This window comes from Cicer arietinum, chromosome 3, assembly GCF_000331145.2.
Source record: "Cicer arietinum cultivar CDC Frontier isolate Library 1 chromosome 3, Cicar.CDCFrontier_v2.0, whole genome shotgun sequence".
Taxonomy (NCBI): domain Eukaryota; kingdom Viridiplantae; phylum Streptophyta; class Magnoliopsida; order Fabales; family Fabaceae; genus Cicer; species Cicer arietinum.
This window is the reverse complement of record NC_021162.2, coordinates 50,265,057-50,281,598: the sequence shown is the minus strand read 5'-3', so window position 1 is coordinate 50,281,598 and position 16,542 is coordinate 50,265,057. Positions and strand designations below refer to the sequence as shown.

The 16,542-nt window shown below is 31.7% G+C and overlaps 2 protein-coding genes across 7 annotated transcripts; one reads left to right on the top strand and one right to left on the bottom strand.

Moving 5' to 3' along the window:
- The first annotated feature begins 1,944 nt into the window (after positions 1–1,944).
- On the top strand, positions 1,945–6,063 carry LOC101492945 (uncharacterized). The gene is made up of 2 exons (XM_004491648.4): positions 1,945–2,525; positions 4,620–6,063. The coding sequence occupies exons 1-2, from the start codon at positions 2,257–2,259 to the stop codon at positions 5,965–5,967; spliced, it is 1,617 nt and encodes a 538-aa protein (XP_004491705.1). The 5' UTR covers positions 1,945–2,256; the 3' UTR covers positions 5,968–6,063.
- A 1,231-nt stretch (positions 6,064–7,294) lies between these two features.
- On the bottom strand, positions 7,295–14,964 carry LOC101491509 (dolichol-phosphate mannose synthase subunit 3). Of its 6 annotated transcripts, none has more exons than XM_073365967.1 (6): positions 14,580–14,964; positions 12,600–12,666; positions 12,416–12,478; positions 9,528–9,637; positions 9,327–9,434; positions 7,295–7,661 (listed from the first exon to the last, which is right to left on the bottom strand). In XM_073365967.1, exons 4-6 carry the CDS (start codon positions 9,627–9,629, stop codon positions 7,602–7,604), a joined length of 270 nt encoding a protein of 89 aa, XP_073222068.1. In that variant the 5' UTR covers positions 9,630–9,637; positions 12,416–12,478; positions 12,600–12,666; positions 14,580–14,964; the 3' UTR covers positions 7,295–7,601. The 6 variants fall into 6 exon arrangements, with proteins under 6 accessions (XP_073222068.1, XP_004491702.1, XP_073222069.1 ...); XM_004491645.4 differs by having other exon boundaries at positions 14,583–14,964; XM_073365968.1 differs by lacking the exon at positions 12,416–12,478.
- Positions 14,965–16,542: the final 1,578 nt, after the last annotated feature.

Sequence of the window (16,542 nt, the reverse complement as noted above, 5' to 3'; positions counted from 1 at the left end):
CACTTAGGTACCCCACAAATAAAGTTACGAGTACCAAAATTGTATATATGTAAGTGATATAAATGTATTTTAAAGTCACTAGTGTAAAAAGTACTTTATAAAACAAGTAAAATTGACTTTTTAAGGTAATTCCACATCTGACTTATTTATTATCAATTTAATAAATGATTTGTTTTACATATAGTTATTGATGGATGTACATGTTCTAGTGGAGGTCAGGTCACTTACATTTTGAACTACTAATCAAAATTCCAATTTTTTTTTAACTTTTGCGATCATCTTTAGTTAAAACTCGTTGGTGATGATAGTGTCTTCAAATCACTCAACTTTAATAAAATTGAGTTGGCTCTTCAAACCTTTAAGTTTGATTCCACCATTGATTAAAGTATTTGTCTAACCTCTATCCATATGTTGTTAATTTTATATGAGAAAATATATATTCATGAGATAAACATTTACTAGAGAAAAAGTGAACATAATGTTGTGGAAAATATAAGAAATAGAGGTTTGAATTGTATTAAATTAAAAATCTTTTTGAAAATACACAACTTATGAATAACCTTTTATTTTTGTTATGGAATGAAAAACCTTTTTTTAAAGATAGTACTAACGTTTTTTTTAATAAATACACAATTTTAAATGAGTCTTTAAATAAAGATACAAACAAAGAAAAAAAGTGAATACAATGATTTATAAATTTACTATTTACTTATAGTTATGTCTAATCCTTTCAACTTTGAAATTTTTTTAATTAAATCAACTAATTTACAACCATAAGAGTAATTTTTTTGTCAACTTTAATTATACTACAATCTTATTAAATTTGACTTAATATTCAAATCCTTGAAGAAACAAACACTTTTGGTAGATAATACAAGTTTTCAAATCGAATTTTTCAAATTAAAAAAATTTACTCTCAGAAGAGCATACCCAATGATTAAGCACAAAGTACAATGACGAAAAAATTTCTCTACAAAAGAAAATATGTTTTATAGTTCGGTTCACTAACTCTAATATTATTCTAGTTGTTTTCTAATTTTCACACATATTTAAATATTTATTAATTAAAATTGAATGTCTTGTGACATTTTGTGTAATCTTGGTTCCAACAAAGAATATATAATTCACTATTTTAGAGTGATAATATATATTATTGTGTATGCGATGGTAGAAATTGAAAATACAATTATCTTTATAGTTCTTATAAATATTTTACATTTTACATTTTTGTCATTGCAAATATATTATTTTTACTTTTTGCCTTTACCAATTGGCAGTCACATGTATCCGTGGCACAATGACACCATAATCCTACATATAAATTGTGAGGTAGGAAAAGTATGTGCACAATGACATCAAATTGAAATTCACAATATTTGTATAAACTAATCATATATTTAAATCTACATGCAAAAAGCATCATATATTTAAACCTATAAAATCAATAAAAATAAGGGTTAAATATATTTTAATTTTATAAAATTATGATATCTCAAATTTAATTCTTATAAAAAATTATTAAAAAAATTATTCAACTTTTAAAAAAAGAAATGTGGACTAAAATAAATATATTTTTTAATTTCGTATAAAACTATGATATCTCAAATTTAGTCTCCATAAAAAAATTTCAATCAATTTTCATAGAAAGTGTGAAATAAAATAAATAATTTTTTAAAGAGACAATTGAAAGACAGTGATTTTATAAGATTAAAAAAGTATTTAATTCTAAAAATAATAAAGTTTATTTGATATTTGTTGAAAAAAAAAAGAGAAAAAAAAAACAGCTTCTTAACCAGAAATTTCAAAATAAAAATAATTGTAAAAAAAATATAGAAATTTAAAAGCCACTCGATATTCACTATTTATTTTTCTTTATTTAATTAATGTGTACGAATATATGTTGAAATTTTGTCATATTAATCTTCTTATTGTCAAAAGCTTATTATTATGAAACTATATTCTTGTTCCATTTCATCATCAACAACACAAAACTAGTTTGCATCATTTTCAATGTCTTCAATATCCTAGGATAAGGGTGAACATCAAAGGAAAAAAAACTCTTCAATTCCTTCACACATTTTTTTTCTTTCCATTTTCAACTCATGTTTCTTACACTTTTTTTTTTCTTTTTTTTTTTTCTCTTCCACATTATCTCTCTCTTCTCTTCTTCATTATTACTCACTCATATAATGCTACATTGATTAGATCCAAGCTTTTGAACAAACCCATTACTCTTCAAACCCCATTAATAAAACCATGGGTGGTAGTACTCTTAGAGAATCATGGTGTTTTTGCAAAGGGGTGAGTAAGTCTGAGAGAATGAAAGGTGCTATTTTTACAGGGAAAAATCAAGCTATGGCTACAATCACAAACAGTAATGTTGTTAATGGAGTTTCTGGAACTGGGTTTCTCATTCATAGGAATCTTCTTTTGACTACTCATGCTAATCTCCCTTCTGTTGTTGCTGCTGGTAGCTCTGAGATCCGGTTGCATAATGGTGTCTCTGCAACTCTTGTTCCTCAGAGGTAATGCCCCATTTTGGTTGTTTTTTTAGATTTTGTTTTATTTGTTGGAATTAGTGTCGTTTGTTTATTGAACTTGGAAAAAATGTGATGAAAATGTTATCTTTAAAAAAAAATGAAATTAGGTGTTTTTATTTTTGTGGATTTGATACTTTTTTTTAGAGGGGGTGGAAGGATTAGACCCCAATTGAAGTAGAAGCTATTAACACTAATATAGACGCAAGAGAGACCGAACACAACACTGACACGTAGACATTGGTGATCATAATGGAAGTCATGGAATATAACCAAGTGTGTCAGTGTTGTGTAGGTGTCAGGCACTAGCCATGTTTTTTATCTGAAGTGTCGGCGATATATAGGATAAAAGACTAGAAATTTGTTGACTTTTGGGTTTAAGTTTGTTTCTAGAATCTTGTGAAATATATATGCTGTTAATGTGGCTAGGTTGGAGTGAAATTCATTTCTAAAATGTTTGGAAGTTGGAATACTTTAACATTAGAATTGTAGGGAATTCATTTGAAATGTAATTGTGTTCTCACATCTTGCTAGCTTTATCACTGTACTAACATATTCTCCAACACACACTTCATTCATGTATCTAACTTCAATTTCATTTGATGGTGTACTCTTCCTTTGTTGACTTTCTGTATACCTGCAATTCAGGTAAATTTGAAATTCTTTGATGCTTATTTCTTTCTATAGCAGTTGTGTAATGTGCCTAATATAAGTTCACTTTATCTAGGATATTTTTCTAGAACAGGAAATGTGGTTGCTACTTTAGTTTATTGCATATAGAAGGTAATTTCTATATATGTAAACAAGTGTCATGTGATCTATTTCCAACTGTGTAAGTTATTTTACATTTTTGTTGTGTATTCACATAGTTGTTAAACTCTCGAGTTAACTCTTAAACTCTTGCGAGTTTTCAATTCTAGATCACCAAAACAAGTTAACTTGCATGTAAACTATCTTTTTAGTAAACTTTTACGAGTTTAAGTAAACTTTGATATAATCAATAAACTCTCAATTTTACTAATAGTTTACGACTCTACATTGGTTTGACCTTAGAATGTAAAATTTTGATCAACATTATTCAATATATGACTTAGTTTACGACTCTACGTAATATATATTTGGTTTTTAGTGTTGTTTTGAGGGATGATTATTATGCATCAATATGAGTTTGTTGTTTCTCAATCGCATAGAGAATATGACATCTAGGAAAACTAAAACTCCTAATAAATTAGGGGGTATAAAAGTAATATCAATAATTAATACACTTAAAAAATGTACTGTGTTTATTAAGGGCCAAAAGAGTAACACATATTTGTCTCTTATAAATAGGACTCGAGGGAGTACTATTTTAGATTAAGTCATAACAAAATATAGTTACATTTTAAGTAACTTTCATATAACAGAATGTTTTGGTATGTTGATTGTTGAATTCTCATGGTACTTAATGTGCAATAAAAGTTCTTTTCAGTTTGAGTACATTGTTTATGTCCAATATTATAATATTAATTGGAGAACTAACAATCTGAAACTTCAGTCAACACTTACTACTAGTAGCATGTTTGAAGTTCTTACTTCCTAAGACTCTTTTATATAAATACATGCATTATTTACTTTTGTAGACCAGCAGCACAACTTGACTTCATTTGATTATGCTTTTCATTAAAGTTTTTACAACTTGTCATTTTATGGTTGTGTTTACACTGTCATTTAGTTCGGTTTATTTCATAACTCCGTAACATCTTTATGGATTTCATTATGCTCCGCAATGCAAACCTTTAGTTGACTTAATGTACATCATGGTTTTACCTTTTTAATGAATTTAGTTATACATATTATTTTCATAAAACCAGTTACGGGCTTGGCTTCGCTTCACTGCATTAAATTGATTCAGATTTTAGGTTTGCAATTGAAGCTTTTTGACTCATAGGAATCACTGCTTAAATTTACTGTTTTCTCCTCAGATGTTCCATTTTCTTGTTTTAAGGGTTAATTTTGGGAAGAAATGTATCTCATTTTCTTCTCTATTTCTTTTTTTTTTTTATTAGAAAAAGAGATGAGTTAATTGTTTTGACTTGGTTTCAGGTTTTTCATTACAAGTTCTGTATTAGATCTTACAATTGTGGGTTTAGACGATGCGGACGGAGAGTCCAATGCACTGGGTCAAAACCCTCACTACTTGAAGACATGTTGTAAAACCAATCTGGATCTTGGAAGTGTAGTCTACCTTTTAGGCTACACAAAGAAACAGGAGCTAACTGTCGGCGAAGGAAAGGTTGTCATAGCCACAGACAATCTTATAAAGCTCTCAACCGACGGGATTATATGGAGTCCAGGTTCGGCAGGATTTGATGTGTACGGCAATCTAGCTTTTATGATTTGTGATCCTATGAAATTAGCCACGTCACCGAATACCAAATCACCTTCAACTTCTTCATCCTCCAACTCGTCGTGGAAGAAAGATCTCCCAATGCAATTTGGCATACCGATTCCTGTCATATGTGATTGGTTAAACCAGCATTGGGAAGGAAACCTCGACGAGCTTAACAAGCCTAAATTACCCCTCATGCGGTTAATGTCTACAGGCCCTAGGAGCGAACATTCATGCGCTTCCTTCACATTGCGGCAAGTTTTCAAGTCAACTGATGCTGATAATGAGAATACCTCATCTTCATCAAAGGGTCAGGGACAAAGCTCTGCCGCTATCGTCAACACGGCTGAAGAAGAAAGCTTGAGTATTACTACAAACCCGAATGCTGCACATATACAAGGAATTCCAACTCCAGAAATATATGAATCACCTAGAGTAACTTCTGTGCCACTCAGAAGGAAAGAAAATACACAAATACAACTTTTGGACATCAATTTTCCTCCAAGGATTGCCAAACCTGCAGTTATTTCGCAATCTTTAAAAGAACCATATCTGAAATCAGCTGAAAACCAGCCCAAAGGTGAACAAAACCAGGACAGAAGGCCAGCAGCGACTCCCATTGCAGAAGTTTCATCAACAGGTTCAGTCAATGGAGCTCAAAGCGAGGTTCAATCTAGTTCGTCTCCCGTGGAAGCTGCTCAAATGCACGACGGATATAGTAGCGAAGGAGAGACAATGTACTCTGCAGAGACTGCAGAGAGCCGCAACTATACAAGTCCGAGAGAGATGAAGTTTCAACAAGTCGGAAGGAGTCAGAGTTGTGTTAGTTATAATAGATGGGGTGCTGCAAGGAGGAGTCAAGTCGCTCGTGGGATGGTAGTAGAAAATCAAAGGAGTTTCATGCATGTGAAGAAGATTTATTCACAAGGAGCAACTTCACAGAGAAGCAATGAGTATTTCAGCCCGACTGTATCATCGATCATGAAACGTAATGGCTCAGAGCAACCAACCAGGTCAAGACAAACTGCATTTCATTCTCCTTCACCAAGATGGATGTTTTGATTGATACTTTATAATGATATATTTATATTTATTTTCTACTCCATAGAGTTATAAAACTATAATGAGAAAAAAAGAGTATAGTGTCTTTATATGTTTCTTCTTTTTGTTTTTCTTATTTATATGCTTTATTTTTTATTTTTTATTTTTTATGGAACATATGCCTATATAGACCGGTTGTGGTGAATAAGAAATTTATGCTAAAATGTAGATTTCTTTCAAATGACTAAAGGAAATCCGCTAATTCCATGTGAAAAACAATGATCTCCAAAAGTAATTTATCAAATTATTATCGCAAGGTATTAGTTACAGTTGAATTTGTGATTTTTGTGTGCCTAAACGAGATTATACTCGCCTCTATATGTAATAGTAAAATGGTATAGCATGTAGAATTATTAACTAATACAATAATGCTAATTGATACAGGTTGATGACTAATGAAAAGCCTATAAAAAAAAATCTTTTTATGCACTGTATGAATGTGTTATGCAGGGGAGGGAAGTCAATTCCTCTTAGATCTCTTTTGTTCTACTCCTAAATTGGAGAGATTCAGAGGAGAAGTACTAAAGTAACTATAAACCATTTAAAATACATTTTCTTCCCTTCATTGAATTAAACACATCTCTGTTTCTCTTTCTTTCCTTCCCTTCCTTCCATTATAAATTCTTACACTCGAGTTATGACACTAGCTTAAAATTATGGTTAATGAATTTGGCAACTCTTTAATCATCTTCTAGTCTTCATCAACAACGATTTTAAACACCATTAACTAAGATTGAGCAACTCATTAAATGCTCTTTAATGGTACAACACAACTTGATTAATGAATTACCTGCCATAAGTTAACTTAGTTGAGATTAATGAGTCCCATTTTTGGTGTACCAATTAACTAAACAATATGTTCCAACCCCAATTTTACAAGTCAAACCAATTTTTGTATACGTTGAACTATAAATATGTACAGATGAAAAATGATATTAAATTGAGATTAGTTGCAACAATTTTTATGCAAAAAATTAATTATAAACTATAAAATTAGATTAGTTGTACAATCAAAATCAGTCTATACCCCTAGAACCAAAATCTTGATTTTTAAGCTAAAATAAGTGGATTACAAGAAGCCACTAAGATGGGTCCAATTGTGAGGGATTTGAGTAGTATGCATGAGATCCTAAGTTCAAACTTCAAACCCTGTTGTCTCTGTTGTACACCAAAACGCATGACACTAACAGTACTAAAGTCAAAATATACGTTTGTGCAAGAGGAGAACTACATAGTGCAGTTCAAAATGGTCCTAAGGTTCCGAAGTCAAGTTTTAGTAACACAAGAATGGGTACAATGATGCAACCTCTAAACCAGTAAAATAGAGACAACGGGGTCATGATGAATACAAAACATCACTTATCAAGCCTATGTGAGCTATCCTGATTAAATCTCAGTTTCATGTGTTGCCAAAGAAAGACAACTATAGCTCATAACAGAAAGAGTATGCATACATTGGTGGAAATTCAAAGCCATTCGTATACTAGTTTTTGAGTACAATGTAAATGCCAAAAAATCCTTCCCAACTACCAATCAGCTAATTAATTAGTCGCTGGCAGCTAATTCTAAACTTCAGGGAACATCTATAGACCACATCAGCTGGTACTAACATCAACTCCTCTTTGCTTCAGATAGTCCCTGGCCTCAACAATGTCCTGAAAAGAAGCAACAAATAGCATTTACTTTCCACAAACATTTGGAAACAAGGCCTAAAAAAAGCACAATGACGTATGGGAACAAAAAAAGGATACTCGCTAATTATGTCTGTGAGTTGGTTCCTTGATGATCTAGATCAAATGCAATCTTTTGAAAAAAGAATGAAATGCAGTCAGTTACTTCTATTATTTGCATGAACTACACACTTTTATTCCATTCCTACAGTAGATTGGAGCTTGACACTCAATAAGTAACAGTCTGCAAATGAGTACAGAAACCTTATTCAGCGGAACTAAGAATGAGAATGATGTCCATTACATGATGGGGCAGACATTGTTGCAGGACAAAGCAGGGATGTGAATCATAATCTAGGTCCGTAATATGCAACATATGGAAAATTATTGTATCCAAAGTTCCTTACACATTGCATTTGCAAAAGTACTCATATTTTCTGATGAAAATGTACAATATGAGGAAAGGGGGAAAGGATCTTGGTGATAAAATAGTACCAAGTCCAGTGGTAAATGACAAAGTAAAGAACAGCTGCGACTCATACCATGCTTCAAACTATGACAATCAATAATATTGGAGCCTCAATGGAGTGGATGCCAGTAGTGTAGTGTCTGATTTCTTATTTTCAGAGATAACATTTCTATATAATTAAAAAAAAAAGTGAAGAACATTCAATCAAGAAAATGAGGCCCCATAGTATAGACCCAGTCCAGTGGTGGACCTCAAGGAGTTGCCTGCTACCAGGTGTTGCCTTGTTTAAGCAACATGATTTGAAAACTGGTGTTTATTTTTTCCACACAACATTTATGTCCCTAATTTCTGGTATGATGTTACTTTGTTTGGTTCTTCAGGGTGGCAATTGAATGTGAATTCAGTGGTTAAAGTTACTGTTTATTTTCTCCTCCGCAGCATTTATGTCCATCTTCTATTCCTATTCCATTATCAATATTAACAAATCAACAATATTGTTACCCGTTGCCTGCTGCCTAATATTTTGGCGAGTAAACCTTGTAAACCATAAGATGGAGACCACACACCACCTCCCTTGGCTTGGACCGACACAGTGAATCCTACTGGACTGGATTTTGAAACCCAAACAACTGAGTTCAACAGATATGGTCTGTAGCCGTGGTGGTTGCAGAGGCAAGGGAAGAAGGGGTAAGTTTGCCCAAAAAAAAAAGGATTAACTACTATAGCCATACACGCTCAACAGTCCACCTAAGGTCCCCTTTAAAAAGGTCCATATTAGAGGGAATCTAAAAAATAAGTGCATGATATGCTGTTTTGGTAAGTTTGTGATTGGCTTATTTTTGGGGAACACTAACTTTTAAGACTAGTCTCTTTTCTTTCTCTTCTGTAAAATAGCAAGAATGTCCTATCATTTCTTATAACTTAATATAAACATAGTAATAGCTAATTCCTAAACTGAATGAACCTCAATAATAGCTATTTTTTATCAAATATAAGTATGTGGGAATTAAACATAATTGTTGTTCCAGTCCTGAAATTATTTAGATGCATACGCACAATTGTAGAAGAGTACTCCACATGCACATATCTACAAACATCCATATTCCATAGGAAATATAAAACCACAGCATATAATTAAGTATATAACAATGCAATCCCTAATGCACAGAAGTAGAAAATACCTTTTGCAACAACAGGGCTTCATGAGGACAGGTAGGAAAGTTCATCAGACCAACTCCAACCATTAATAAACCGTAACATCCTAAAGACACAACAAAATAGATCGGTAGCTGCATAATGGACAGAGTTATGGTATTGTCAGCATTATGCGGAAACCAAATAAAAAATAAAAAAGTTATAAGTAAAGCAATGATGAAACCTACCAACCAAGTATGACTTTGTGGAATCATAGAAGTTTGTAGAAGGCCAACCCATAAAGCAGTGATAGCAATTACCAGCACCAAAATCTTTACAATATGCTTCATTTATCAATCTGAATCCAGATGAATAATATGAATAGTTGTGTGTAAATGTGTATAATTTAAGAAGTTACACTTGTAAATGCTTCATGAAAAAACATAAAATATATAAAATAAAATGATGGCAGGGGAGAATCAAAAGAGAACAACAGATGAAAAAGACATACACATAAAAACAGGATACCAAAATGTTGAAGCTAAATTTGTCACAATTATTTACAAGAAAGAAAAACTATGAGCTAAGAGTCTAAAACAATTATTAATACCTTAAGTAGCTGAAGATGAAAATAAATTTAAGCCACAATAGTTTTCTTAAGAAAATACACTAAAGATTGTCAGAAATCTATGAACAACCGCGACTCTAGTGCCATGAATCCCTTTATGGTGGTGGATGACAAATGTTCGAATGTATACAGTTGAAGCAAATTTTTATTGAAATGAAAAAGAAAATATAGCAGGGATGCTTTTATGGGGACATATGAAGTTCATGTCCGTACTTTTCATTTCATTTTATTTCATATAACATTATTCAAAATATTATAAATCTTGAGGCTTATACACATGATATTATGAATTGTAAATCTTTTTCCTTAAATTTCAATTTCTACACACACAAAACATGTCATGTCTGTGTTGTTCCAGCATCACTAGGAAGATGTAGATAAAAATCCCCACCAAATAGAACCAGATTACTAAATCATTGCATAAAACGTGCAAACTTAATACTTCAAATAGAAATATAAATTTCTCAAACAGGAAAACCTACTGTTCATGATCATGGATTTCTAGATACCAGTTATAATCTCATACATTTACAAAATGCTCGTTATGTGTAATGTAGCAAAGCTTAAAATTATGGTGCAATGGAACTAAACTCTTTTTTAAAAAGAAAAAAATACTCCAGTTAAAGACTCTACAAGCCACTGCCATCAGATGGGATTTCCATGAAGTTTATTTCATTGTTAATAACAGATATGATAGTTAAATGACTCAAAGCCCTTGCGCAGTCTCCCAGCATCATTTGGACTTTACAAGCATAATGTATGGTTGATTAAATTCATATTTATCGAATAATCCAATAAGGAGTATAAAACTCTTTCATAGCCTGCTTTGAATTTCTTTTCAAAAAAAATTATATTGTATTGCTTGGCCCAAAAGAAATAGGCTTTTCTGAATACCAGGAGCAGGAAGGTAGGTATTAGTAAAAAGAAAACAAATATATAAACAAAAATACAACCCCATTGCATTTGATCATGGAATACATTTCATAACATACATCTATAAGACTATTACATAGCAAATGCATTCAAAAGGATTATAATTATATTGCCTTAAAGTTAAAACTGGTTAACAAATGGATATCATAGCAGCTCCAATCTCTGCCCATGCAAATGCAGTTAAAATGATAAGGATATGCCATTTCAAAATAAAAAATTGATTGAAACTTGACTCAAAAAGAAACCAATTATACAAGACAACTGACGTAAACTATTTGCCACTTCCATCAGGTGGGATCACCATGAAATTCATTTCACAGTTCAACAGAACTCAAAGCCCTTGCGCAATCTCCCAGCATCACTTGGAAGTTTCAGGACCAAACCCTATCACCAAAAATCCCATGCTGCCAGAATAAGGCAACTACCAACACATAAATTATCATAAATATCAAAGGCCTTAAGGAAAGAGCTTTCCATCAAATTCAGAAACGCACAATCCCTAAAAGAAAAAACAAACATCACGAAACCATCTCGATAACAATCATACATGACAACCTAAGTAAACTGTTTGCCACTTCCATCAGGTGGGATCATCATGAAATTCATTTCACAGTTCAACAGAACTCAAAGCCCTTGCGCAATCTCCCAGCATCACTTGGAAGTTTCAGGACCAAACCCTATCATCAAAAACCTACATTGCCAGAATAAGGCAATTACGAACACACAAATTATCGTAAATATCAAAGGCCTTGAGGAAAGAGCTTTACACCAAATTCAGAATCACACAACCCCTAAATGAAAAAACAAACATCACGAAACCAACTCAATAACAAGAACAATCCTTTATGACCACCTAGTTTAAGCAAAAGAGTATTGCTACCACTGCCATCAATAAGGTAGATACCATGAAAATATGGCAGTCAAATATAAATAGAAGTAATTGCTTAATCTACCTGCATCTCTAGGCAGATATGGATGAAAATCCCAACCAACTAGATCCGGATCATTAAATCAATGCATAAATATTCAAACATCATATTCAAAAGAGAGCCTTCTAACAGCCAGTAGCTTAAAAGGTACACGATGTTTATCTCTTAAATAGAAAAAGAAATATCCCAAACAGGAAAAACCATTGTGCATGAGCAATAGAGCATGGATTTCTAGATTCCCGTTATAACAGTTGTTATACATACATCAGTCATTTATAGAATGCTCATACATCTGCAATCAAGCAGAGCCTTACAGTCATGGTCTAATGGAACAGAACTCTATTTTTTTTCAGAAAGTACTCAAGTTAAAAACTCTTGTAGTAGTCACTGCCATCAGATGGGATTTCCATGATATTCATTTCATTGTTAATAAGAACAGTTAAGAACAGTTTTGATAGTTAAATAACTCAAAGCCCATGCGCAGTCTCCCAGCATCATTTGGACTTTACAAGCAAAATGGATGCGTGATTAAATTCATATTTATTGAATAATCCAGTTTGGAGTATAAGACTCACTCACTACAGATCATAGACATCAAAGACTTCACATCTTAACCCACTCTAAATTTCTTTTAAAAGAAACTTACATTGTATCCTTAACCCAAAAGAGATAGGCTTCCGGAAAATCAGGAGCAGGAAGGTAGGTATTACTAAAAAGAAAACAAATATAAAAATAAAAATATAACCCCATTGAATTTGATAATGGAATTCAATTCATAACATGCATCCATCACATAGCAAATGCATTCAAAAGGATTATAATTATATTACCTTAAAGTTAAAACTGGTTAGCAAATGGATATCATAGCAGCTCCAATCTCTGCCCATGCAAATGCAGCTAAAATGAAAAGGATATGCCATTTCAAAATAAAAAATCGGTAGAAACTTGACTCAAGAAGAAACCAATTATACAAGACAACTGAAGTAAACTATTTGCCACTTCCATCAGATGGGATCACTATGAAATTCATTTCACAGTTCAACAGAACTCAAAGCCCTTGCGCAATCTCCCAGCATCACTTGGAAGTTTCAGGACCAAACCCCATCGCCAAAAATCCCATGTTGCCAGAATAAGGTAATTACGAACACATAAATTTTTGTAAATATCAAAGGCCTTAAGGAAAGAACTTTCCATCAAATACAGATTCACACAATCCCTAGATGAAGAAAACAAACATCACAAAACAATCACGATAAAAAGAACATTCCTTTATGACCACCTAATTTAAGCAAAAGATTATTGCTATCACTGCCATCAATAAGGTAAATACCATGATGATATATGGCAGTCAAATATAAATAAAATTAATTGCCCCACATTCCAGCCTCTCTAGGCAGATGTGGATGAAAATCCCAACCAACTAGATCCAGATTACTAATCAATGCATGAAATGTTCAAACATGATATTTGAAATAGAACCTTATAAAAAGCCAGTAGCTTAAAAGGCACACTAAGTATACCTCTTTCAATTAGAAACAAAAAATCTCAAACAGGAAAACCCATTGAGCATGATGGCAGATTTCTAGGTTCCAACCACAACATGGTTGTCAAACATACATCAGATATTTGCGTCATACATTCAGACATTTCGAGATATAACAAAATCACTAACAAAAGTTTATACAATCCTAAATATATTTCCTACCTCAGACAAAGAAGTAAAGCCTGAACTTATTATACTTATAGCCAAATGGAACTGAACTCCTAAAGTAAAACAATGTTACCCAAGTAAAATACTCTGTTAGTTACTGCATCAAATGTGATTGCCATGACATTCATTTAATTTTTAATAAGTAATAACAGATATGATAGTTAACTGAGTCAAAGCCTTTGAGCAAAGTGGCATATCCAAGAACCTGAGTTAGAGCGTGCAAACTATTTAAAAAATTAATGACTATTATTGTACAAATAAAATAAGATAAACTAATAGATAAACAATGTGTTTCAATTTCAACCAATTTCTTTGAATGCTGACTGTTTCCAATACTTTAGTTTTACATTTTTAGCTACCAATATTGGACTTACATCTGATAAATGAATCTAACATAAGTGATTATTAAATGACAACACCAAAAACAAAGAGATACAATTCCAAAAAACGTCCTTCAGAACATTTTTTTATTAGCTGCTCTACATTCATATAATAATTACATTTCACATGTATTACAACTACAATGAGAATGTCGATTAAGACACAAATCAATATGGATAATCAGGTCAAAAGCAATATAACATTCAAAAAAACAAGCAAAGGGAAAAGAACTACAGGAGTCTCAAAGAATGCATAACCACAACACTAACCAATGTTTCAGTTAAATACCAAAGTCCCACATCCGTTGCCTTGTCAAAAAATATCAACAAGATAACCTTAATCCCTCTAAATCCACAGGATATGAATAACAAATATCAAAATCAGTTCAGACCTAAAGACACATACCCAAAACTAAAACTAATAAATTACGTAGGTCGAAATTTATAAATAAACCCACTCTATTGGAATTTCCTCTTTATGAGAAATGTTGGCGATCACTTCACAGACACTGCATATTTTGAATAACCTCGACAAATAAGCAATGTGTAGGATTTAAGGGGAAAATGAAATGGGACAGTCCAGCAATTCAAGCAATCAATTAGCTATTTCAATCCCCAGTTGCATGAAGTGGTAAGCAAAAACATAGTAGGAATCACTGATAAATCTAGGGTTTTCTTGGGAGAAATTTGAAAAGGTAAATGGGAAGAAGAGAACACACTACCAACTGATGGAGCAGAAGGATGCGGCGGTTTCTTGGACTCCGGAGGTTGTTGAGGGCTGTGCTGATGAAGAGAGAAATGAGGCGTAGTGTAAGCTTGGGCGGCGCGGTGCAAAAAGGGAGAATTCAGAGATGAAAGATGTGTGCTGTTGGGAGAGAGCAGGCGTGGTGGTCCAGATCGGTGCAGGGAGGCGGTCGCGGTGGACTCAGACTGGTTATGGTCGCGCGCGGCGCGATCTTGGGATGTAGAGAGAGGGTCTGATTCTGGATGGAGGCGTGGAGATGAGTGGGCAGCTGGTGGGCGAGATCAGAGGTGGCGCGATTTGAGAATGAGTGAGATGAGATTGCGAAAGTTATTTTGAGGGGATTTTTTTAACTAAAAGAAAGTGTGGATTCAAAAAGCAAAATATATACTGATATAATACAAATTCAAATTTTATAACAAAACAAAACGAATTAGTTAACAAACTCGTAACAATTAAGTTAATAACATAAAAATAATAATATGTTTATAAATGTCCATAATATATATATATATATATGTTTTTAGGTCTATAACATTAACGACGTCAAAGTTAGTGAATGAAATTTGTAATCGATTAACTATTTTGTCGATCTGAATCAAAATGAACATTGTACCAAGACAGAAAAACCCAAAAACACCAAGACATAAAAAATAAAAAACGTCGCACCTAAACGATGAAATCACAAAAAAGAAAAATATTCAAAAGAAAAACTAAATCTGAAAGCTACTTATTTAAATAAAATGAATGAAAAAAACGATTTGGATAAATGATTATAAACCAAAAAATGATCATAAAATAATATTGAGAAAAGACTAATTTGACCCAAAAATATTTACACATCAAATATATTTAATATTTTGATAGATAATTAAGATGACATCACTGTTATTTAACTCTTATCACTGTTACTTAATGTTTATCACCGTTACGTAACGTTTCAGCAGACAAATTAGTCAAATTTGGATCAAACTTAATAAAAGGACTAATAAATTCTCTAAACAATTTTCAATAATTAATTTGGATATTATTTTTTCTTATGGATTAAAATAGTTTGCATCCAAAATATCACAAACTAATAAAGGTAAAATATTCCTAAAAATAGAGACATTAACTACACATGTGTATGTCAAAACTATAATAATGGATATCTCAATTTTCTTTTGAGAAATACAAAGGATTACAACTATTTGAAGGGAGAACTTTTGAGCGGTAAAACTCATTTCGGTAAGGAATTATAGCGGATAACTTATTTGAAAGCAGATTAGTTTGTAGCAAATAAAATAACTAATGACAGATAAATAAGTTAATTGAATTGTTTGATAAAAGTAATTGTTAAACTAATTAATAAGTATAAAATAATATTAAAAAAAATTAATCAATTAAGATAATAAAGGCAAAAAAGAAGAAAATAAATAAATCATTATAAGATAAAAAACTACTAGAAGAAACATTTCAAAAAACAACAAACTCGTGAAAAAATACTACATGCTCGTGAGAGAATAATTGTTACCAAATAATTCTAATTTTAGTTATATGAATTTATATATTATAAACTATATACTATAAGCTGACGATTTATCTTTGTCAAAATGACATTAAGGTTTTTTAAATAAAATTTAACTATAAATTAATTGATAACTAAATAACTAATTGATATTTAAAAAACCCGTTATTAGTAGATAATTGATGATAGCTTCTTATTAAAATAAAAATATTTTGATAAATTTAACTATTGAAAATAGAAAATAAAGGACATGTTTATTTAATTTTTAATTGTTTTATTTTATGTATATAATCTCAATAAAAAAATATCACTATACCACATTCTCTGCTTCGTACGTTTTTTTATTTAAATTTACCTACTTCTCATTAATTAACTTATATAGATAAATTTCATTTTACAATCTTATTTATATATATATATATATATATATATA

What these genes read in the sequence shown, in the direction of transcription:
- LOC101492945 (XM_004491648.4), top strand. Translation starts at nt 2,257, where the DNA reads ATGGGTGGTAGTACTCTTAGAGAATCATGGTGTTTTTGCAAAGGGGTG. An exon ending in GCAACTCTTGTTCCTCAGAG is followed by an intron (nt 2,526 to 4,619) that starts GTAATGCCCCAT and finishes ACTTGGTTTCAG; the next exon opens with GTTTTTCATTACAAGTTCTG.
- LOC101491509 (XM_073365967.1), bottom strand. Translation starts at nt 9,629, where the DNA reads ATGAAGCATATTGTAAAGATTTTGGTGCTGGTAATTGCTATCACTGCT. An exon ending in CACAAAGTCATACTTGGTTG is followed by an intron (nt 9,435 to 9,527) that starts GTAGGTTTCATC and finishes TCCATTATGCAG; the next exon opens with CTACCGATCTATTTTGTTGT. An exon ending in AAGCCCTGTTGTTGCAAAAG is followed by an intron (nt 7,662 to 9,326) that starts GTATTTTCTACT and finishes GCTTCTTTTCAG; the next exon opens with GACATTGTTGAGGCCAGGGA.